This window comes from Hippocampus guttulatus, chromosome 3 (assembly GCF_054856545.1).
Source record: "Hippocampus guttulatus isolate MCC_2025c chromosome 3, RoL_Hgut_1.0, whole genome shotgun sequence".
NCBI lineage: Eukaryota > Metazoa > Chordata > Actinopteri > Syngnathiformes > Syngnathidae > Hippocampus > Hippocampus guttulatus.
This window is the reverse complement of record NC_141263.1, coordinates 6,340,743-6,366,676: the sequence shown is the minus strand read 5'-3', so window position 1 is coordinate 6,366,676 and position 25,934 is coordinate 6,340,743. Positions and strand designations below refer to the sequence as shown.

The 25,934-nt window shown below is 40.9% G+C and overlaps 1 protein-coding gene across 1 annotated transcript in view; it reads right to left on the bottom strand.

Annotated features, from left to right (window-relative positions):
- Positions 1-10,781: 10,781 nt before the first annotated feature.
- mettl15 (methyltransferase 15, mitochondrial 12S rRNA N4-cytidine) overlaps positions 10,782-25,934 on the bottom strand; it is a 71,409-nt gene continuing 56,256 nt past the window's right edge. The window contains exon 6 of the mRNA XM_086107434.1: positions 10,782-15,846. Coding sequence (XP_085963560.1) covers positions 15,416-15,846 — 431 coding nt within the window. The 3' untranslated portion in view covers positions 10,782-15,415. The remainder of the gene's footprint in view (positions 15,847-25,934) is intronic.

The following is a 25,934-nucleotide window of genomic DNA, read 5'->3' as shown; positions in this document are numbered from 1 at the left end:
AGATCCTGCGCTCCGCTAATGCCATCGAATTTCATTCATGATTATGCCAAAATAGACCGTGGATCCAAACATAAACATCCGTTTTTAAGTTCCACGATCGCCATTTTGGTGGAGGTTAACATTTAAAAAATGCGACCCAAGAACCTTCTAAAGAACAAACTTTTTTTTCCCACACATGCATATGTTGCACATTAGCGGGTACCATTCGGCGAACATATCCATTGCAGGGCTCCGCTGCCCTAAATGGGGGCATTTAAATTTTAGAGAGTACAACTAATCACTGAACACACGTTCTACTTAACAATTCTTGTTTCATTATTATTCAAAAAAAAGAGGAGAACATACATCATGGAATCAGGGACACATCAGGTATTATAAAAACAAATTTTTGGTAAATATTTGCATGATTAACATGGGTATGTCCCTATAACAAGGTGGAACTTTCATAGTCCATGTCTGAACAATCCATAATTTAAAATATTTAAATGCATACGAAAAAACAAAACAAAACAAAAAACTAAACATATGTGCACTGGAGACATTACTTACTGCAATATGTTTTTGCACCCGCAAAACATATGTTGCTTGTCAGTGAATCTTACAAGAACAATGGAAGCCAACATTGCTTGGAATGCGCACTGAAGCTTTCATGTTGTCTGTCAGCATAGGTTTGGGTTTCTGAAGCATGTGCTTGCACAAAACCTTGTGAAAGTTTGGCCTGACTGCCTTCTAAATGTTTACCGATACTACTGAAGCACAAATGAACTGGATGTAAATTTACAGTGTGAAGTAAATAACAAGTGCAGTAAGAATATTGTAAGATGCTTTGATATTGATTCTTTTTTGTGTAAGTTGTATTCGCACATAACTGCTGTTTGCCGATTTATCAAGAACATATTTTTTTAATTTGCAGATTTACTGTATGTCATTTAAACAACCTGAAAAAAATCAAGGTTGTAGTTTTGTGGCATTTTCTACAAGTCATTTCATTTGTAGAGTAATATGTGTGGTCTAAATAAATAATCAGTATAGTATATGCAAAACTTAATCATCTACCTTAAATTCCAAAACATTATTAGCCATAAGATGCAAAACCATTTCTCGAGGCCCAGTGACAATTTTTGCACAGGAGACTTAGGAAGCAAAACAAGTAGAGATGAAAACAATCCACATAGCTTTTTACAATGGTCTGATAATCATAGCATGATCATGTTCTTTCAGTGCAACCAGAGACTAAATAAAATGAAGACATAGCAGATGAAAGTGTGGCAGGAGAAGATGCAAAATGATGACTGGCCAAACAACAGGAAACACAATAAAGATCTCAAATGTATATGGCGCCCTTCAAATCGTACCAACAGTTGCTTGGCAACCACTTTTGTGCGTGTTTGCTATAAACGATGTCCTTGATAGTGGTGGGTTTTCAAGACGGCAACATATAAAAATTAACTGATAAATTATAAAGTAGAGAGAGAGCAGTAAATGCTCATATAAGGTGGTGAAGCCACCGATACATTGTAAAATGGACAGAAACTTTGGGTATTTCGTTGAAGAAATAGCAACAGACTGTGGGAGTGTATGTCTGTGTGGGGAAGGTTTCTTTGAAAAAAATTGGAATTCAGTTATTTGACTCGATCCGTTATCCAAATTGTGATGTGAATTTGTTACGTTGGAGTAACAGTGTGTCATATGTGAGAAGTACTTACAGGGGTCAGCCTCCGCCTATAATTTTAACTGCAGGGTGACTGCAGTGTATGATGGCAGTTTCATGTCACTCTCGAGAATGATTCCTGTGCATGAGCTGAAAGGACGACCGCTGTGAATATTGCAGGTTTGCACTCAAATAGGCTATTTTCTCTACAGTGGACTAATGGCTTTGAGTGGGGAGGGGATTGACAGTTGGGTTTTGTTGTATACGCTACCTCGACTTGAGTGGTGGTTATATGATTGTTCCACCACGATCCAATATATCGCCTCATTGGTGCTGATTACAGACAGTGCATGGTATCAAGGTCTTGCTATTTTCCCTGTCACAACCTGATTTGAAGCTACTTTTTTGTCCTTTCAACATCATTTTTATTTTTTGCACCACTGTCTGCGAAAACACACATCATGGGTTTTCTGATAAGGCTTTTACTGTAACACCGTTTTGGTGAAAAAGCCCAACTCAAACACACACACACACACACACAAACACTTATACATATGCATATATATATATATATATGTATGTATGTATGTACTGTATGTATGTATGTATTTATGTACACATACATAAATACATACATACATATATATATATATATATAGATAGATAGATAGATAGATAGATAGATAGATAGATAGATAGATAGATAGATAGATAGATAGATAGATATAGTATATGCATATGTATAAATGTTTGTGTGTGTGTGTGTGTGTGTCTTCAGTTTAGTATACTTGAGTGTGACATTAAATTTAATTTGCAGTGATGATAAACCAACAATTACATATTGTCGTGATCATGTTCTGTTAGTGTCCAGCAGGGGGCGCTTCTATTCACTAGGTACAATTTCACACTTGCATACAGAAAGGGATCAAAGAATACCAAACCCGATGCTCTTGCACAAATTTATGACACGAATGATGACAGGACGGACCCAGACAACATCCTGCCTGCTCATTGTGTTTTGGGGGCGCTTAGGTGGGAGATTGAACTCAGGGTAGAGTAGGCTCAAGTGGAAAACATGATTTCCACAGGGTGCCCTTCTGGAAGGCTGTTTGTCCCACCATTTTACCACCTAAGGTTCTCCAGTGGGGACATACATCGAAGGTGGCCTGCGATCCCAGTATCAAATGCACCACGAGCTAATCTCACTGAGGTTTTGGTGGCCGGAGTTGAGTAAAGACGCCAGGAACTTTGTTAAGGCCCGTTCCGTTTCTGCTTGCGAGAATGCCGACCACCAACTCCCGGCTCGGCTATTAAACCAATGACCGCTTCCACCTCGCACTTGGTCCCATATTTCCATGGACTTCATCACGGGCCTGACCCTGCCTCAAGGAAAGACTGTAATATCCACCATTGTCGATCGATTTTCCAGGGCTGCTCATTTTGTTGCTTTGGCGAAACTTCTGTCCACACTAGAGGCTGCTAAGTTACTAATCACCCACGTTTTCTGTCTCCATGGGATCTCGGTGGACATTGTGTCGGTCGGGGTCTCCCAGGTGTGGAAGAGATTCTGCCGGGGCCTTGGGATCTACATCAACCCTATCATCAGGCCATCATCCTAGGTCGAATGGACGAACAGAGTGCAAAAACAAAGACCTGGAAATGGCTCTTGGGTGCGTATGCCTCCAACAACGGCCATCGTGGGCCGCACATCTGCCTTAGCTGGAATACGCCCACAACACTCTCACGTCTTCAGCCAGGTCTCCCTTCACAGCAGTGGAGCACTACCAACCACCACTGTTCCTGTCTCAGGAGGGGTTGGTTAAGGTCCCCTTGGTGCAGCTCCATTTGAGGCGGGCCCATCGGCTGTGGAGGGAGACCATGGCTGCCCTCTCATGTCCTGCTTCTAGGAACCGGCTCATCGCTGACCGTCGGCATCGGCCTGCCCCAGAGTACCAGGTGGAACAAAAGGTCTGGTTGTTGACACGGGAGGTTCGTTTTGAAAATTGGGACCACGGTTCACGGGACCATTTGCGGTCGAGGCGATCCAATGTCCGTTAGGCTCCGGCTACCCCCGTCCATGAAGATCGATCCAATCTTCCACATCTCTTTGCTGAAATCTGTGTCATCCAGTCTTTTGGCTCCATCTCCCACCCCAGCCCATCCCCTGAGAATTGTTGAGAGTGACCCGGTTTATATGGTTAAGGAAATCTTGGACTCGAGGCACAGGGGCAGAGGTGTACAGTGGTTGACTGGGAAGGCTACGGGCCGGAGGAATCCAGGAGCAGTGGATCCCTTGCTCCTGGATTCTGGACCCGTTCCTTGTCCGTGCTTTCCACTCATCTCACCTGCTGAAACCAGGGAATCCGCCAGGAGGTGTCCGTTGAGTTGGGTACTGTCATGATCACGTTCTGTTAGTGTCCAGCAGGTGGCAGAGGCCTTCCTGGTTTTCCCGCTGTGCACCTGTCTGGCATGACAATTATTGGAGTATTTGCGGACCTTATTGACCCACGTCAAGCTGTCGGATAATTTCGCCTTGCTCAAGTCATTGTTCATGTGCATTTCGTCTAGATCTGTGGTTCTTAACCTTGTTAGAGGTACCGAACCCAACCAGTTCATATGCACATTCACCAAACCCTTCATTAGTGAAAAAAAATAATTTTTTTTTTTTACAAATTTAAGACATTAAAATGATGATGTACTATCACGACAGTCGCACGAGCGAACTAAATTTCCCGCAGCACTGATTGGACAAGCAATGTAATGTGATCACCTGCAGCCAGTGATGGCCAAGCGGGCGTGTCATAACAAATTGACATATTGAGTCGGGTGTGTCTTAACCTCCAGGGCAGAGGCTTCATCGAACCCCTGAGACTGATTCACCGAATCCCTAGGGTTCAATCGAACCCAGGTTAAGAACTACTCGGTCTAGATGATCTCTTACTACTCCCGTTCCGTTTTTGGCTCTTGCATTGATTTATGTTTTCTCAGTTTTTTGGCTCTTGTTCAAGTAGGTAGTTCTTGGTGTGTTTAAGGGTATCCATGGTTTGTTCTCCACGCTGTTTGGTCTTTCTTGTACTTTTGTTCTAAGCTGTTTTCATTTGGTTTTTTTTCCTTGCCTTGTGCAAGCGCTTTTTGTTTTCTTCACATTATTCCTGGCTGATTGTCCAGCGTCATTATTTGTCCTTTGTTGGCATTGTGCCTATTTTTTGGAAATATAGTACCGTACATATTTTTGTCGGATCAACTTTCATGAGTCTACATTTGTCAGGACCGATTCTGTCTGGAACCTTCTGGACGCCCGACACATATAAAGCACAGATTTGTTGATGTGACTTAAAGGTCAGTGTATGAAATTTTGCAGGCTAATTTCTTCTTGCTCATCTTCTCCTCGCGGTTGTTTCCTGATATAATGTGGTTTTGCGAAAGGCGTGGGTGAGGCCAACAGGCCCGTGCAGCTCCACATTGATGTGGTTCTCCAGAGACCCCACCCTCACAAACGTGTGCAACTGAGTAATGAAATACACCGAAACGATTTCATGGTATCATCTATGAAACTTATTCCACTTATAGTTTTCCTACTTGGACTCATTTAGTGAGAGCAAATTTGGACCTTCACTTTTAGCAACTAATAACACGGCTGACATAGTGGGAATCCCTATTGGTGTGAACGTTGGCTTTGCCAGGATTTGTTACGTAAGCAGACAGAAAATAAGCAAGTGCTTAAAGGCATAGTGGCTTTTACAAGGCATGCAAGCCAATGTTGGGTCTCCTCCAGCTTAAGACCCTCTTGGAGGAGAGCTGCCATCTGGTCTGATACAGCAAGAGGCACTCTGACCATCACCTTAATCGCCAACACACTGAGCACATAATGGCAGCTGAGGTGTGGTCATTTTCGGCATAGGAATTAATAAAGTGAATGTCTTTGAATCATTCAAAATGAGTTAAGGAGTGAAAGTCACCTCCAGTGAATGCACTTAAGGCAACGAGCAAACATTAGTGGTGGTCTGCTTTCATTTTTGGATCTTCCTTCCCATGAGACCTCAGTCGCACAAAAATTATTTCAATAGATTTGACCTCAGTGATTTTTCCTTGAGAAAATTTGCAGCAGACAGAAGCAGAATAGGGGAAAGAAGTGAAGATGTTCGAGCCTTTCTGTGTCACCCTGTTCTCTAACACTGTGATATTCATACATTCTTCAGGTTGTCAAGAAGAAGCCACAGACTCTTCTCCTCACACATAAAGTTAATGGTCACAGTCCCCTGACTCACTTCTCTTTGTCAGAAACGACGAAATAACAAAAATCTGCAGTCAGGTGTAAATGAATCTTCGTTTCTGGAGGGAAAAGATTGATTGTTTCACTGCTTTAGGTTACAGCATAGTCTCCTTGCATTTTCACTGATTTGTTGGAAGTATTTGATTATCTTGTACAATTCACCTCACAACGTCATTGATTATGCGGTTGGCTGGCGACCAGTCCTGAGTGTGTCATGCCTCTCGCTCAAAGTCAGCTCTGACAGGCTCCAGTTCACCCGTGACCCTAATGACGACAGGTTCTACATAAAAAGGATGGATGAACTTTTCTCAGTGGTTGCCCATGCAGAGACATTTCCATTAGGAGCTAAAGAGTATCTGACATCGGGCTCATTTGTTAGCATATGCTCACCTGCATAAATTCTGTCACGAAGCAAGTCCGATATGTATCAAACATTCTACTTTCGCAATAATAATGATCAGTTTGGAGTGACACTGTCACAGACTTAGACTTCAGGGAAAAACGGACCACCTCAATGGCAGTTATGGAGTTTGTGGAAGCAATAGCCACTAATACAGACAACAAAGAATTTACTGTTGGGGTTTTCCTAGATCTAAGAAAAGCTTTTGACACAATAGATCACAGTATATTATTGAAAAAACTAGAAAGATATGGCATTAGAGGTGTAGCTTATAAATGGATAAAAAGTTATTTAGAAAACAGATATCAGTACGTGCAACTCAACAATAAAAAAACGAATCAACTGAAAATCACTCACGGAGTTCCTCAGGGGTCAGTGATTGGTCCAAAACTATTCATCTTATATATAAATTATATCTGCAAGGTCTCAAAACAATTTAAATGTGTCCTATTTGCTGATGGTACAACTTTCTACTGTTCTGGAATAAATCTGAAACAGCTCCTGACAACCGTAGAAAACGAATTAAACAAATTAAAAAACTGTTTTGACAGAAATAAATTGTCACTTAACCTGAAAAAATCGAAGTTAATTGTTTTTGGCACAAGACCAATCAAACACCAAGCTAAAATTATGGTAAACTCAATTGAGATAGAAAGAGCGTATGAAACCAAGTTTCTCGGATTAGTAATAGACTCAAAACTATGTTGGAAGCCACATATCGTTAACGTAAAAAGAAAAATAGCCAAAACCGTAGGGATCCTCTACAAAACCAAGGAAGTGCTAAATAAGAGATCTTTGTACACATTATACACTTCATTATTATTACCATATATGACCTACTGTGTGGAAATATGGGGAAATGCCTGCAAAACAAACACACTCCCTATTCTCAAACTACAAAAAAAAGCAATTCGAATTATTAATAGATCAAAATATACGGAACCCACAAATCCACTATTTATCAAATTAAATACGATGAAATTTTATGACCTGGTTGACTTTAAAATCGCCCAATTAATGTACAAGGCACACAATAACCTGCTCTGCCAAAACATTCAGAGGTTTTTCAAAATTCGAGAAAGCAGCGATGATTTAAGAGGTACCAACTTATTCAAAAAACTCAAAACAAGAACAAACATCAAGCAAAGAATGGTATCTATCAAAGGTGTTAATCTGTGGAATAATCTCGAAACGGACCTGAAAATGAGTAAATCGCTTGCTGAGTTCAAAAACAAATTAAAAAAAATAGTACAAACAACCTACATCAATCAGAGTTAAAATGATAAATTCAAAACATTAAATATAATGATAAATCAGAACTAAGTTGATAAATAGAGAAAGGTATATAAATATCCATTATGAATACAAGAGAAAATTGACACAAGAGTGCCAGGGTGTGGAAGTATATAATCCCGATACAAACCAAAAGTTGTAAAAATATCACGGTTAAGGGTAAAGTATGAGCCTTAATGGAGACTCTGACTTAATGGAGGCTCAGAGGGGATCGAGCCTTTTCTGTTGCTGGTCCCTCTCTCTGGAATGACCTCCCACTAAACATTCGGCAAGCCTCCTCGCTGCCCATCTTCAAAACCCTCCTCAAAACTCACTTGTATTCTTTGGCATTCGACTCAGCATGACTTAGATTTGTTCTTGGTTTTACTGTTTGGTGCTTTCTACCGCCTTTATTACCGATTTGTCTTACTGTTTATTGTGCATGTTAAATTGCTCCATGTACAGCACTTTGTATGCAGCGATGGCTGTTTGAAAGTGCTCTATAAATACTGTTGACTTGACTTGACTTGACTTGACTTCTTTCTTCTTACTTTTTTCTTTTCTGATTGATATAAAAATGATTTATTAGATATAAACACATAACGGGGTAGGACTAGATAAGTTTTTTACTTCTTCCTACTCCCTTGAACATAATAACTGTGTTGAATGAAGATTGATTTCTTTCTTTTTACTTTTTTGATCTACCTATTTTCTGTCAAATTATTACTGTATATATGTTTTATGTTCAATAAACAAACAAACAAAACTTATTCAACCAGTTTCAACCAGACACCTCTCGTGTTTATAGGGGTGTTCACACGGCAAGATTTGGTCCGGTGGGGCTGCCCCAGTAGAGCGTTCACATGTGCAAATTAGCTCCGGCGTAGCCCCGGAAAAAGGCTTACACCGGACCAAATTTGATCCACCTCAGGGCGGTGGTTTAAAAATTTGCTCCAGAGCAAATGCTTGTTTGCGAAGCAGCACCGGTGTAAATTTGCACGTGTGAACGCAACTGGGTTAAATTTGCTCCAGAGCAAATGCTTGTGAAGAGTTTACGTACGGCGAGAATGCGTTGTGCTCTGTCAGACTTCCGTCATGTGTTTGTTTAATAACGACACAAGACTTGGCTGGTAACATCTTTCCTTTTGTAGGAGACTGGACTGTCTCAGAGTTGTTTGTGTAGTTTGTTCCTTTGTTGTATGTTCACAACCCCCCGCCCTCCATATATAATTTATTTTGTGATTTCCTCTCTTGATTTGCTGTTTGGCGCATTACATGTTTGCTTTTCTGAGTGTCATTGAAGTCATCGTTGATTTACGTTTTCGGGGGCGGTCACTCATAAGCAGAAGGCACGGAGACCGAGAAGGAGAAGGACGTGCCTGTCCAGTAGTCGCTTGAGTTGTGTATACGTTTTAAAAAGAACCAACACAACAGCTCATTTGTTTTCTGTCGTTTTGCTCCGCTGCAGAAACTGCCGTGTGAACGCAAGTGGGGCTGCACCGACGCTGTGCCGGTGCTGACACGCTCAGCGGCTTTGTACGTGTGAACGCTCCACACAATTTGCTGCGGTGCAAAATATATCGCAACAAAATACATCGGTGCAGCGCCGGAGCAAATGTGTGCCGTGTGAACACCCCTTTAGTCAGTCTTGGTGGTAGTCAGTGTCATTGGCTGTACAAAGTTGCCAATGTTTATTTTCAAAACATGATGTCATAATAGTTATGTTAGTCCAGTTTGTATCCAGCACATCAAGTTGCAAACAGAACCCAGAACAGGACAAGTTGTCTTGAGTTGTTACAAGTGGTTCCAGCGGAGAAAGGGATGAACTTCACTTTGGTCACATTAAAAACAAATGTCTGTTTTCTGCTGCTGTTTGTGATAGTGGCGACAAATTAACTTCCATTTTGCAGCTGTTGGAGATCTCAAGAGTAAAAAAGGTTTCCAGGGTGCCTTTAGGGGTGTTCACATGGCACACATTTACATCGGTGCTGCACCGATGTATTTTGTTGCGATATATCTTACACCGGTGTAAATTTTGCGGAGCGTTCACACATATAAATCTGCTTACTAAAGAGAAGCGTGTTAATCCCGGTGCAGCCCCACTTGCATACACACGGCAGTTTCTGCGGCCGTGCAATACGATAGTAATAATACAGAAATAAAACATGTACATGCATAAAGTGTACTTCCTTTTTCCCAGCCTTGCTTGTGACATATCGAAAAACCGTGGTTTATACTTCTCTGGACAAATCAACGCTGTGGTCTATCAGACCCCGTTAAAAGGATGAGAGACAGAAAGGAAAGATGACGGAAGTCCAACAGAGCACGAAAGCAACGCATTCTACCCATATGTAATCAACTCTTCTCACGCGTCGTAGCGGGTCTACCCCTGCAGCGTTCACACGTCCTATTTTATATCTGTGCTGCCCCGCACACTAGCATTTACTCCGGAGTAAATTTTTTAACCACCTCCTGAGCAGGGTTAACTTTGCTCCCGTTAAAGCTATTTTCAGGGGCTACATCGGTATAACTTTGTACGTGTGAACGCTCTACAGGGGACAGCGTCGGTGCTACACCGGAGTAAAAGTTGCCGTGTGAACACCCCTTTTGTCGTACATGCTGTTCGGTGGCATACAGGGCTCGAGTCAAGTCCACATTTATCAAGTGGAGGTCAAATCAGAGTCATAAAGGTCCATAGTTTCACGACTGCAAAATTAGAGAAAGTTAATTATGATCAACACTTTTCTTCGATGGGATAGAAACTTTTGCTTTCTTCACTGTGTCTGCAGATAAACAACAAAAACAATTTCAAAAACAATGTTGCTTTATTAATGGTGGTTGTGCCTCGGGCAAGAGACAAGGAGGAAATTGGGCACCTGGGAGTCGCAAACTGCACTGAGCAGTGAGAGTCGGCTATATACCGGTGCCAAACTCAAAGCTACTGAATGAACACGAATGTATTGCTGCAGCAGGTTTAGCTATCCTCGCTTTAACAAAGAGAATCAGTCGTTTTGTGTTACTCAAAGCGAAATCAATTCTTCTGCAAAAATGTATTTTAACAAAGTAAACTGAACAAAAGTGTCTGATCAATCAGATCGCTATTTTGAGAATCGGAAAAACTTCATTTCACGTTTATTTTTGACGTTCAATTTGAAAGATAAAAAAAGATAGTTGGACTTGGTCGTATTGCTAAAATTATTTTGCGAGTCCGATGGCCAAATCGGACTCAAGTCAAAGACAACAAAACACTGTCGTGTCCGAGTGCGGACTTGAGCACCACAGCCCTGTTGACATTGCTTTGAAATGATTGGCGATGTTAGTCGGACTTGTCTTACCATGAGCACGGCGCTCCAGCAGCTCAGACTCTGAGCTTTAGTACAGTATATATTTTGAACAGATTCGCCCTAAGGGATGCTCAAGGCTGTCAAGCCCTTCTTGCCCCCCTTGAGTGCCATCCTCAACAGTTTCGTTCAGCCGAGGAGAGGAAATGACTCTGGGGTTGGAGTTCATCATGAGCCTGGGAAGATCCCCACTCCTCCATTTGAAGTATCAACCTCAACAACAAGCTGTTGACAGTTCAGAGAAATGGTGCACTCAATCAGCAGGTACTGTACACAGCGTAATTTGTACCTTTGCCAATTGATTGGACTGCTTCATTACTCACAAAAGGGCGGCTTGTGCTGTTTAACAGTGAAAAAAGCTTTGAATCCACCGGGGTGTTTTTTTTTTTTAAATAAATGTTTGTACAAACACAGCAAATGGAGATACTTGACAATTGGCCCAACATTCCCGGGAGACTTACAGTACGTATTTCATTGGCTTCTCCTCTTGTTCTAGCACAGTCAAATTCCTTCTGTGGTGTGTCCCAACCGAATGGGATTACGTTAAGTAATATTGTAGAAATTTCTTCTTCTTCATTTTCTTATGCTAATAAAGTGGGGTTTTTTTGTGGTGGTGGGGGGGCCTCTACATATTTGAAGTGGCTTAGTTTTAATATGTGTACTTTGCCCATCTACGAGTACCATTTTTACCAACTGTATTATCTTAAAAAGAAAACATTACAATGTATCACTTTGAATCGTGTGTGAGACAAGCAAACAGGTGTCCAAAGAGCAGTAGCCCAAGAAAATGACAAGAGGTACAAATATAACCGGGTTTAAAATGTTTTAATGTAAGGTATGTGGCTACTGTATTGGTGATTCCGACTTCGAAAAGCTGCAGTCCAGTATAGTGGACAGGATTTGGATGCTGAATTGAAGAGCCAAATCAAATATCCAAATACAAGTTTCTATTAGAATTTGTTCATACATTCATTTATTTTAGATCCTGCCTATCCTCATATAGGTTTGTGGGGTGTGCTGAAGCCTAAAGTTAATTTGAGATCTGAAGGTTAGAAAGTATGCATGTATAATCCACTAATTATCGTGTGGTCCCCTGCCATAAAACGAAGGTGCTCCACAGAACCAGTTCTTCAAATGTGTGCAAATAAAGGCATAGAAGCATAGCAGAGGACTAAACAGGGTTTTGTATGACTAGTTTGAGTGGAGACCTTCATCCTGGGTCTGGTTTGCAGCAGGTGAGGTGATGCACAGCATTTCGGCTTGCAACTTCAGTTATTCGATAACAGTGGCTGTAAAATATACCTGATTGTCAATTTATGGATCAATCCAAGTTTGCAATATCATTTCCCTACAGCGTTTTTTTTTTTAAACTATCCTGTCAGGTAACAGTCTCCAAAGCGATTTAGAATTTGCAGTGGTTGATAACAATGATCTTGCCTGATGCTCACCACCTGCATTGAGTAACAAATCCTTTTGACTTTCGACCACTTCTAATTTTTAAATAACTTGCAGTGATTAAAAACATTTTCAGAATGTCAAATATCATTTGTAGTTTTTATAGACAGATTGATCACATGCTAACGCCCTCGCTCACTTTTGACAGAAACCTGACATCATGCCCATTCTTTGCTTGCTTGACAGAATTATTTTAAGAACTGATACATTGATACAGACCCTTGTGAGGGAGGTTAAGCACATCAGAAAATGGATGGATGGACATCGATACAGTATGTAAGTGATATACTGTACATATTCCTAACATTCAGAGATTCTCTTAAGCAGGCAAATAGGAAGCCATTTCACAAACTTACACACATCGATTTAAATACATCTGGTTACCTTCAGTTTCCAGAAATTTTAACAGAGGGAAAAAAAGAGAAGTGACATAAATCAAATGTAGTCCAGTAGCTCTCTAACAGCGAGGACTCAAGCCATTACACTCATTACATTCGATCGCCCGGTCCTGCACTACCGTCACCTCATTCACCCAGTTATCAGGATGTACTGAAGTAGAAAAAAGTATATTTTCTTTCAACTGTTTTGCTACAAACCGATTTCAATGAACTGATCAGAGGACGTTCCTTGATATTGGCCGTTCGGACAATTCAGTTGGGTTTGTTAATGTTACCTTTCAAGGCCTAGCAAAGACATTGTACAACAAAGGCAGAATTATAACTGCCCATTCCAAAAAGAATTCAAATGAATAAATAAGCAAGCACAGCAATGCATTACAGTGTTAAGGCGATTTTAAGCTGTTGTGTTTTTAGTGGAAAATGGGGATGGATTCAGATTTGGGGAGGACAGGTAGCAGAGAGTTCCAATGCTGGTGGTAACAGATATTAAAGTCTCAGGACCTGGATCAGGACATGCAACATTTTGCTTCCAAGGTAAAAAGAAGGCTGCATCAAAGAATAACATTGATGGAACATATTCAATTTGTCGAAAAGCCAAAGGTATGAGAATGTTCAAGAGCAACGTTACAGCTCATTCAGCACCACTTTTAACACTTGGCGTTATTCAGTACAGTATTTAGTGGCATTCGTTACCCATGAGATATGGTAGGGGTTTCACTGAACATTTATAAATATGTCAATATGAACTATACTCTGTGTGTGTGTGTGTGTGTGTGTGTGTGTTTAGCTGTACTGTATTTTAATGTTGGTCATTATGGTGGTACTTGGAGAATCAAGTATTTTTAGGTCGTACTTGGTTTACAAACTTTGAGAACCACTTTTCTCACAGTTAGTAGATCAGGAACAATTTCTTACACTTCTCACACTTTTAGATGTCTGCTCCTAAGGACTGCAGCATCAAATATTTAACACTGTGGCAGTCGTTAGACCTTGTCAAATAGTGAGGCAAAACATTTTTTTCCCCAAATCGTAGCATTTTATTAATCAATTGTAAAGACTTTTTGAGATCAATATTACACTATTGAATAAATATTTACAATCTGACTTGTGATTATCAGATTTTCATCAAACCGTAATGTAGTAATAAATCTCTAAAATTATGTACAGCAACACTTGCACATTTAGCTGTATGAATGACAAGCAAGGATAGATTTTTTTTTCTTTGCGGAACATTGTTTTGAATCAATGACTTGATTTGAGGAGCACGTTTCCAACTTTGTGGAGCAAAAGACAGAGGTAAAAAAAAGAAGAAGCAGAAGTAAAAGAAGACTACAACGAGGACATCTAAGAAAAAGCAACCATAGTCATGGCAACTTGATTTCTGTTTCCATAAGGATTTACTAAATCCACCAGGATTGTACCTTTTGGCTACAATGTGACATGGGATTTTGGTTAAGGTAAGACCAACTTTAAATTAAAACATTTTGGTGTTTTAGGAGTTAAAGTAGTGGCAGGCAGCCACCAGCGTGCTCCCGCTGTACTGAAAATGTTAATAGATTGGCAAAAATGTGTGTGTGTGTGTGTGTCTGCGTGTGTGTGTGTGCGTGCGTGCATGTGTGAATATCTCTGAGTAGCCACCATAATATGGAGATGCACTGACATTTTTATAAAATTAGATTTTTCATTTGATGGACTGGATGTGTTTTTTTTTTTCACTGACCGAAGTGATGACGGAAGCGTGTTAAAATAACACGATGGACTGACGATAACAGTTCGATTTAGCTTAAAATGACAGACTGACAATGAAGGACAGGTGCCCAAGTTGATGACAAATGACGGACTGGGAAAATTTAGCAAATTGCCCACCTCTGTTTAATATGCTAGTCTTGTCATTCTTAGGTTAGCTTAGCATTTGGCATGGCCATCTTTTCTCATCACCCCTTTGTATGACACTTGTCAGAAGTCTTTGCTTATTTTCCAACCATGTGGGCGATGATGACTGCCTTCAGAGTAACTCCGCAATGTGTTTCGGTGCACGAGTAACCAGCCAGAGCTGTGGCTAGCTAGCTGCTTCTACATAAGTAACACAGAGCTTCTCAACTCAACTGTATTTATAGAGCACTTTCAAACACCCATCGCTGCATACAAAGTGCCGTACATGGAGCAATTAACATATACAACAAACAGTAAAGCAAATCGGTAACAAAGACGGCAGAAAGCACCGAGTAGCAAAACTAAGAACAAATCTAAGTCATGCTGAGTCAAATGCCAAAGAATACAAGTGAGTTTTGAGGCGGGTTTTGAAGATGGGCAGCGAGGAGGTTTGCCGAATGTTCAGTGGGAGGTCATTCCAGAGAGAGGGACCAGCAACGGAAAAGGCTCGATCCCCTCTGAGCCTCAGTTTATCGACCTCAGTGATATGAGCCTAGCAAAGGTTTTTGGGAACATCTCGGTGGTTCTTCTGCAAAATTCTTTTCACAGTCGTCTTGGCACTTGAGTCTTTTGCTATTCAAAGTTTTAATGAGACACAAAATATACATTTTGACTCCCTACCAGCAATGCGAGACAGCTTATTTCGAGCCTTGACCAAGTATATAAAAAAAACTAACCAACAAAAATAAAAGATTAACACCTGAGAGCTACCCTAAGTTTTGCAGAGCGCGCTCGAGCGTTGTCTTTAACATCAGCCTTTGTTGGGGTGATCACCTTCTTTTGCAAAGAATGCCAATAAGCAATTGCGCCATTCTTTTTTCTCTCCACTGATATTTTCTTCCCAGTGATTTGCTTCACCATGCCAAAGTGATACTGCTCTGTATTAGTCAAATCATCACCCTGAAAGAAGCGCTTGACGATTCGGTCTTCTAAAGAGTGAAATGTGATGACGCAGAGACGTCCTCCAGATTTCAGTGCTGTCTGGGCAGCGCGTAAACCAGCATGAAGTTGGTTCAACTCGTCATTCACAAAGATGCGCAGAGCTTGAAAGGTCTTGGTGGCCACATGCGCAGGTCGGTGAAGTCTGTCCTTTCGAGCATACATAGCAGCTGGAGGAAATGATCCTAGAGACAGACACAGAAAATATTGTAATGTCTACATTACACAATCTATGATAGTGACCATTGAAGTACTACAAACACAACTAAATAAGAAACAGCTTCTTATTTAGTGGGGCAGAACTTTGGACCTGAACGTATTCGGTTACAAAATTTCTTTCTTTGGTTGTAATTTTCTGGAAAGCAGCATAACCTTTGAACAAAGAAGAAAAGCCAAGCCACTTACTGTATGTCTGACCCTCTTAACATGGAGAAACTGTGACAGTAAACTCCTATGTCTAAGGGGGTGTCCAGTCATTCTGCGGTGAAACCTCAATTCTGATGCTTACACCCGTGACTTTGTATTTTTGGTTGCTTCCCAAAGCTCACAAGCAGGGATGTGTATGGTAGATAATGGTAGAGCCGCTGTTGAATTCAGCGTGACATTAGGGCTGGATGATCTGGAAATTCAAATTTAAATTGTGATTTTGATTTTGACTCCTCGATTTTTAAAATGAGGAGAAACGATGAATATGCAAAATGGCGCGGTGCATTTCTAAGTCCCTGACATTGTGAAAGTATCTTGAATGCACTTGAATCTGCCTTTATTTCGAATCTGCTCTTAAATTTTAGCCCTCACTCTAACAACGCCTTTAAAACAAGGTATCGTGATGCAAACCACAGCCTTGTTGCATTTTTATCTTGCCATTATTTACTGTCCCCCTGGCCCTTACAACACTGGCTTTTTAGATGATTCTTCTGAACTTGTGACTGACTTGGTGACTCACGGAGATAGTATACTAATTGGGTGTGACTGAATCTCCTGTCGGAACAACTTACCATGGCATTTCAGACACTATAATTGATCCTCTCAAAAATGGTAACACTATAGATTTAGAACTAACCCTTGGCTAAGCAATCTCAAATGTAATAGTATTACTGTATACCACAATCAAAGCTATAGCAGCCACAATATTAGTTCTTCAAACACTACTGTGCTCTCTGAGCTCTTGCCCCTGGCAACTGCTTCCTTTCCTTCTTATATTAATTGTTGAATACTCTTAACTCCGTAGCTCCATTAAGACTTAAAACTCATCCTAAAAGGCCTCTTCCATGGTTTAGAGATGAAACACACACAGTTAATCTTGAAATTTGAGTGCAAATGCTGTGTAACTAAACTTGAGGTCTTCCATCAGGCACGGTGTGATAGCTTTCTGAAATACAATGACTCACTCATTTTAGCTAAAACTAATTATTTCTCAAGAATTGTCTCTAATCAGTCTCAATAATAATAACCCCAAATACAAATATGACTAAATTTAATACAGTGACAATGGTAATGCGATAGCTGCCAACCTCAAATAGCCCCCCGCCCCATTCAGATTATGATATGCATTTTTTTACTCAGAAGATTAAGCTCATTAGGAACAAGATTAAGGCTAACAAATGTCAAACAACCCTAAGCATCTCTTGAAAGCCTTACAAAACTTGTTAGTGTGGCAAAACAGGCAACTACCAGGCAAACTCATTCAAGAACCGTTTACGATTTTAGGACCTTCCATCCATCAAATATAATTAATTTATATTTGATTACATTGATGCAACGCTCTCTTTTCAAATGCACATTAACAAAATTACTTGAACTGTGTTTTTCCACCTTCACAATATCGCTAAGATTATTTTATCTGCTGGTGACGCAGAAACCATAATTCATGTGTATGTTATGTCTTGCCTCGATTATTTCAATGTATTGCTCTCTAGTCTTTAGTCTCTAGTCTTAGTCTCTAGTCTTCCTATGTCTCGTATTAAAAGCCTGCAGTTAGTGCAAAATGCTGCAGCAAGACTCCTCACAAGTACAAAAATATTCAGTCATATTACCCCGTTACCAGCCAACTTGCATTGGCTTCCGGTCCACTTGAGATGCAATTTCAAGGTTTTGCTACTTATTTCAATGGCTTAGGATCTTGTTGACTTACTGGTACCCTATGTTCCATTCCGAAACTTCATTCGCAAAACGCTAGTCTTTCAGTGATTCCAAGAGCCAAGTCAGCAGGTTCTAGAGCATTTTCGACTCGGGCTCCAGTGTTCTGGAATGCCTGACCCAGTGAAATTAGAGTCGCTATCTCACTAGAAATGTTTAAAACATGACAAGGACTCATTTGGACACTCTCACATTTAGTTGAACTGCATCTTGGCCTGTTTGACTACCACTTATTTTGTTTGTCCTGCGCCCACCTCCCTGATCTGGAGAGGAGACTAGCTGAATAGGTGCTTCTATGAAGATTTCTTCATTGACTAACCGGGCCAGGTTTTGAGGAGGACCCACCTCTCCGAAGATGTCTCCCTACAACATTTCATCTTGTGAAATGGATCACGATGGATGCATTCCGTTCACATCTGAAGTCACACTTGTTTTTGTAATGTGAACGAGTACATAAAATGATCGAATTTGACAAAAATAAAAAATAAGAAAATCCTAATTGGGCATCATGCCATGGAGTGGGATATATAGCCTTAGAGCTGTACTCCAAAAACTGACAATTAAATTTTAATATTCTGATTTTGTGACTACGTATTTATCGACCAAATGGCCAGCAGTAGCAAGTCTCGGCCGCTGTACTCCTGCAACACCATCCACAGAACAGTACAGGGCACGTGGTAGAATGCCTTTTCCGTGCGCACAAAACACATGTGGATTGGTTGAACAACTCTGATGCACATTCTAGTACACTTGTTAGCATGTACTGATGGTCTTCTGTTCCATGGCCTGGGACGGAAACTACATTGTAGGCTGAAATAATAGCAGGGCTCTGTGATCACATTCCCAAGAATAGAATTTTCCTAGGTGGCTGACAAGCGGTGGTCCAGTGGTTAGCGAGTCGACCTCACAGTGCAGAGGTACCGGGTTCAGTTACAGCTCCGGTTTCCCTGTGTGGAGTTTACATGTTTTCCCCGGGCCTGCGTGGGTTTTCTCCGGGTACTCCGGTTTCCTCCCACATTCCAAAAACATGCATGACACGTTAATGGAATACTCAAAATTGTCCTTTGGTGTGGGTGTGAGCGTGGATGGTTGTTTGTCTCTGTGTGCCCTTCGATTGGCTGGCAACCGGTTCAGGGTGTCCCTTGCCTACTGCGCGAAGACGACTGGGATAGGCTCCAGCACTCCCCGTGACCCTTGTGAGGATTAAGCGGATCAGAAAATGGATGGATGGATGGCTGACCAGCGTGGTAGCTCTACAGTTGAAGCATCCATTCTGCCTTTCACCCTGCATACCCATCTGCGAATCCAGAATATTGTCCCCAAAATCAATCTAAATCTAGAGATCTAAGGGACAAAAGATAAGATGGGACACATGGAAGACCCTCATTATAAAGGCTACCCAGTTAAATAAATACCCTGCTTGGGCAAATGGCACTTGTGCAGTGCTAATGTATTTATATCATTAATGCAGCATGAGTCAAGCGTTGACGGCAACAAAAATGAGATTACTTACTGAAGTGACAGAAGGGCAGCAGAACTGAGCTGTGGGTCCATCCGGGCCACGAGAGCCTCAATGCAGAGCAGATGGACATGGTGTTGACTGGCGAATGTGTCATTAAAATACTTAAGTCAGTGGAACCAAATGTTTCTAATTCATGAACGCCATGTTCATATTTCAAATGTTGTTGTTGACTGACTGTTAGACTCAGCTGCCAGAACTTGTAACCAGGCAAATTTTAGCTTGCAGTAATATATTCATGATTCTATGAAAAAGGTCAGCGAGCCTTGCTAAACTGCACATGAAATAAGTAAAAATGCAGACATCAGAGAAGGTGGCTTTAGATGACAGGTACACTACACTTGTCTCTTCATATACTGCTCTAACCAAAAGTGGAAGGAAAATGTTGTCCTTTGCGGGCAATATAAATCTGATGGGCTAAAGGCAAGACACCCCATCCTATGGCATGATGGCCGTTCATAAACGATGGTCGACCAGGTGGAGTGGGTGTGGTCGTCTCAAACATGAATCTGGCATATTGCCTGTTCATGTGAGATTGATCCCCAATCGGGTTATTTAGTGGTTTTTCCTCATTGCAGCACACAATTCATGTCAGTAACTCCAAAATAGTGTGCTGATCGCCTATACATTTTCACAGGTTTAAAATGGACCACAGTATGAATGTGCATCTGAATTTTGGAGGCGATGAAATCACCGATTGAGACACTAAGTGACAACAGCCGTGGACAGGCTGAGATGAGAAAAATAAATACATAAATAAAAACAAGACACGTACCAATAGAGGAAATGAAATGCCTACTTGTAGTAAAATTCATCAGTAAAAAAAACCCCAACTTCTTTTGTGGGTGTGAATTTTAGTGCTGACATGCTTTTTACAGACAGACCTAACATATAAGTGCCAGTGCTCAGCCCATTCAAGTGTCCCTTCAATGTTTATAACTTCTGGAAGTAATTAAGTATCTGTGGATGCCACTTTCATATTGCTACACGATCACAAAACAGCTGGACTACTTAAAACTGATGTGATTTTGAAAATTGTGATTGTACTGAGAAACGTAATTAATCTAGTAGCGTGGCTGCTGGCCAACAAAGCCGTTTTTGGTTGTAAGCATAACATTATATACAGAGGCTGTGTGTCCGAATCTGGCCCAAGCCTTCCTATGTGGAGTTTGCATGTTCTCCCTGTGCCTGCGTGGGTTTTCTCCGGGTACTGCGGTTTACTCCCACATTGCAAAAACATGCATGGTAGGTTAATTGAACACTCTAAATTGTCCCAAGGTGTGACTGTGAGTGTTTTGTCTTTGTGTGCCCTGCAATTGGCTGGCAACCAGTTCAGGGTATAGCCTGCCTGCTGCCCGAAGACAGCTAGGATAGACTCCAACATGCCTGCGACCCTCGTGAGGATAAGCAGATCGGAAAATGGATGGATGGATATTATTACCCATATATTCATTTATATTTTATGAATATATTCTGTGTAAACAAAATATTTTTAAGAACTTTTTTCTTTACAAAATACCTTAACTTCATTATTGTATTCCAATCGAAATATATACATACAGTATATATATATATATATATATATATATATATATATATATATATATATAGTCGCGGCTTGGAATTGAAGTGGATTTACATGGGACAGGAGATGTGAGCCAATCTCTTTTTCGTCAATGGACGCTACAGCTTCGTGTTTGCTTTCAAAACTTAGCTTGTAGTAGACGTGTGCACATTTTCAGCATGACGTCTCTGATCCACTGGTGAAAGGACACTTTGATCCTCTCCTCTTTCATCTATAGCTGCTTCAGACAACAAAGTGTATGCAGAAAAGTGGTGAAGATTGCACGACTGTCTGTGTCCGATGTGTTGTGTTGTGTTATTTTTTTTATTTTGACTTCAAAATGGTGCCGCGTGAGTGGCTGCCTTTCCAGCAGCTCCTATATTTTGTTGTTCTACTTCTTCCTTTCATAACTTTGCTGCTGTGAATCGGGAATTTCTCCATTGCGAGACTAATAAAGGCTTTCTTATCTTATATATATATACAGTATATATATATATATATGTGTGTGTGTGCGTGTGTGTGTGTGTACATACATATACACACACGCGCACACACACACACACACACACACACACACAATGGTCCCCCGCACACTCGCGGTTCAGCACCTGCGGATTCACCTACAGTATATGCAGATTATTTTATTTTCACCAAATATGAACTTTAATTTTAATATTGTTGAGTCAAGTCAAATTCCTTTATACTGTATAGCCCTGAAAAAGTCTCAAAGCTCACTCACTTTTTAAATTTTTTATTAATTTTTTTACAGCCACATAGAGTACATACAGCATGTTCTACAAATATCTTAACCTCATAATTTTTCCGTCCTTTCGACCTGGTAACACCCTGCTCCTGTCTTTTGGGTTTATTAGTATGACTCCCCCACATGAGATACAGTATATTACAAAGACTATATGAAAAAACAACAATGGAATGCTACAAGAACCATCAACAACTGAAATGTAGTCAAAGCCCATCAGGACAAAATTTACAACAAAATGTAAACCTAACCTTTATAAGTCACAATTCACGGTACTGAAAGAGAACCTACCCTAAATTGTCGATGCAAATAGTGAAGTTCGCTCTTTGCGAGGCTCTCTCTAATCCATACAGGAGTCTTAGCATCAAACATACACCGATAAGAGCGTTGTCAGCGAAAAAATAAGTAACACGGTACCAGTGGAAACTGTTCCCTGAGAAGGTAGCACACAAACTGATATTTCTGTGTTTAGGTAGTGATATGAACTGATTAATATATGACAGGTCTTCAAAGAAAAAAGCTTCTCATCTCAGACTGTTGTTAAATGTTGATACTCATTTGTTAGTTACAAATGAGTTTCTGTCTTTTTTCCAATTTTTTTTCCCCTCATTACCCTGCTACATTTTATCTTCTCAGTGTAGTATGTTTCTGATAAATCAAACATTTGGGGGTTTCAATTTAAAATAAAACAAATATATATTGGGTTGTGGGGTAGAGGTTTACACCATTTTAATATAAAGGCCCATATAAGACCTTTAAGAGAAACTGCAATAAATAGGGAAGTGAGTGATGTGGCATTTCTCCCTCCTGCACAGCCTAAGGTGTGAGTCACACTGCAATCAATACAATGCCTGCACGGAGAGACCAAGCCCAAGTCTCCCCTCACCAAGCCATGTGCTCTCTTCGCCTCTCTAATTCATCTTTCAAAGGTCCAACAGACGGATCCACAGAGAAAAAGGGAGCTTACCATGTGTGCTAAGAGAACCAGAATAATATGTAAAGGTGGCTTGCATGTGAAGTCACTTACGCTTTTTTTTGTTCGCTCACCATCTTGGGTGGATAGCATTCGACTGTTTGCATTTGACTGCATAACATGGTTCTCGGTTGCTCTTAAAATGATACCCTCTTGCTGTTATAACAACACCAGGAGAGAAAAAGACCAATGTTGCTTTCGGATTCCAAAGATGATAAGCACCGGGATCGGGAGACAGAAAAAAAATAAGTGCTGTCAAATGATTAAAATATTTAATCGCGATTAAAAACGGAATGACATGATTAACTTAATTAATCTCAATTAATCTCGATGCGATTACTCACATTTTTATCGTTTCTAAATTTCCTTTTATATTTTTTTGTCCTATTTTTCCCCATTTTAATGCTCTTATGGATTAGTTTTCTACGTGCAAAATGCAAATATTTACTGAAACAACAATTTAGATTTTCAATTTTACATGAACATTTTTCACTTCGAGCAGTTATTCACACAGTCTCTCACACAATATCACTGTCCATCAAAAACAGTGAAAAAAAATATTTTGTCACACAACAGCTCCTTTAACAGCTCTTTTTCGGGAATCAAAACAGAGCAATATAAAATTATAACGTGCACATCTAAGGTTAACGAGTACTCAGCCTATAGTGGATTTAAGCCATGGTTGCATACTTCGTTTTTCTCAAGTTTGCTTTGAACACAGCAGTCAGGCTATGTTGATTCTGTTGGTCCCTCTTGCGCGGAAGTCTCTCTACGGTTTTGTGTAGACATCATTTCGGATGACTACACTTGGTTCGATGACAACACTGGAGACGTTTTATTTTCGCTAGGGCTGCCACTGCAGCGCACCGTCACTGTCAGACGAACACAGAGAAGCTCCACCCACTCTATTTATATGGACACGGAACACTGTAACCTTCCACACAAAATAGTTCCAAACAAGTAACAATCGCGTCAGTGGCATACATCGTATACCTGTATGATACAGGTAACTTTGGTCTTGTCAGTGGAGCAATCTGGCAATTTTTTAAAAGTAAACTTTCCATTCATAAACTCTCTAAGTATCCGTTTTCGGTGTCTCGCGCTGCCGTGGCTGGCAAAACAGACATGGGCGTGGACTTCTGCAGTGCGCTTGTTGTTTTGTTTCTGGTTTATTGATAGAGCAACGTAACTTCCATCCAAACATTCTCAAGTTTGCTTTGAGCACAGCAGTCAGGCTATGTTGATTGTGTTGGTCCTTCTTGCGCGGAAGTCTCTCTATGGTTTTACTATTACCAGCACCCGGCGGTTTACCCGTGCAACAACTTACACAACTTCTTCGGATAAGATTTTGAAGTTTACACTATTTCAATCCACTTACAAAAGAATTGTAATCCTCTAGTGCAGTGGTTCTTAACCTGGGTTCGGTGAACCAATCTCAGGGGTTTGACTGAGCCTCTGCCAAGAAGGTTAAGACATACCCGACTGAACATGTCTTTTAGTTGTGACACACCCGCATGGCCATCACTGGCTGCAGATGATCACATTACATTGCTTGTCCAATCAGTGTTGCGGGAAATTTAGTTTGCTCAGTAGTCAACGTGAGACTGTCGTGATAGTACGTCCTGCAATTGTATTTATTTATTTATTATGTTTTAACACATGCTATGTCGAGCAAAAAAAGAAAGTGGTCGGACAAATATGTACCAAATGGATTCACATGCATCACGGAACGTGATGGGACTCAGCGTCCTATCTGCATGATTTGTCAAGTTGAGCAACTTTAGTCTCGCACCGGCAAAACTGAAGGAACACTTCTCGAATCATAGTTTTATTTTTCTCAAAGGGTTCAGTGGATGTGCATATGAGCTGGTTGGGTTCGGTACCTCTAACAAGGTTAAGAACCACTGCTATAGTTATTGGTGAGCATTCATCTGGTGTGTGTAACAGAGCATGTTGTCAACACCAGGCAGTAAACAATGTCGGAACCCCCCCTCCACCCCCCCCCCCAAAAAAAATCTGCCTTGGACGATTCCTCCAAACAGAGTAACTTACTGCCGGTATCATGGGTGTAGATCAGCTGGCAAATCATCAAAATACCAAATAAAAATGCCATAATAAAACAAGTAGATGATCGCTGTTGACAGCTGTGTGTGCATGCATGCAGCGCGTGTATCACCTCTCAAGATGGCTGACCTCCCAGAACACCTTGCTTTGAGACATTGCACATTCAGCCATCCCTCCACTACACACCACAGATGCACATAATGTACATTCTTGTTTCTCAGTTGGTTTTTCATTCAACCAATCTTGGTGTCGAGCGAAATATGGGCAAATCCATCACACAACTTTAGAACATCAACAGCATGGTGCACGAGAGTTTAAGTGAAAACGTGCCCCGCCCCCAAACAAAATAATAGACAACTTAATAAAATACATAAATGTCTCAATTTAGACACCACATTAGTTATATCACACCTGGTGTTCTGCAATTGTTAATTATAATGAATATGTACAGTTTCATGATATGAACCAGATTCTAATAACATCAGCAACAGTTTATTTTTTTTCACTCCTCCCTTCCACCTTATCGTAGTGGAAGGGTTTGTGTGTCCCATTATCCGAGCAGCTTAGTTGTCTGGTGCCCAATGCCTCTGGGGGTTCACCCAAGGCAACCTGGTCCGAGCTGAGCGACCAGACAAAGCACAGCTCAAAGGCCCTTGATGATAAACACCAATTTTGGACCTGTCCTGGACAAAGGGCACCAGGCCCCCCTTCAGAGCCAGACTTGGACCCATGCGACCTGGCCCTTCTCATTTGGCAAGGGACAAAGGTGGGGACCCCAGCTCTCGGGGCATGGAATGCCACCTCTCTGAGGTGATACGTGAGGTAGAGTAGATATAGTCAGTTTCGTTGTTGGTGCCTGTGTGTCACGTATGCAAGGTGGTGGTGGACCCCAAAGAGCAGGCAGGAGGGGAGGAGCAGGTTGTACTTGATGAATTGTATTAAAACAGAAAACTAAATCTAAAACAAAGTCCCAAGAATAAAACGAATCCAAAGTAACAAACAAAACCATGGCAGAAGCTAAAACCTCAAGAAGAGAAACATGACCGAAACAAACCTGACAGGAACAAACAGCAACAAACAAACATGACAGTAGCCAAGAGCAAACAGCAACAATGACCCGACAATGAGTGGTCGGGCTGGGAGTCCTTTTAAAGCACTAATTACCTAATGACAAACAGGTGTGCAGCTGCAGGGGGAGCCCTACAGTGCCACCTGTTGGTCCCAAACCGAATCATGACACTGTGTACCAAAACA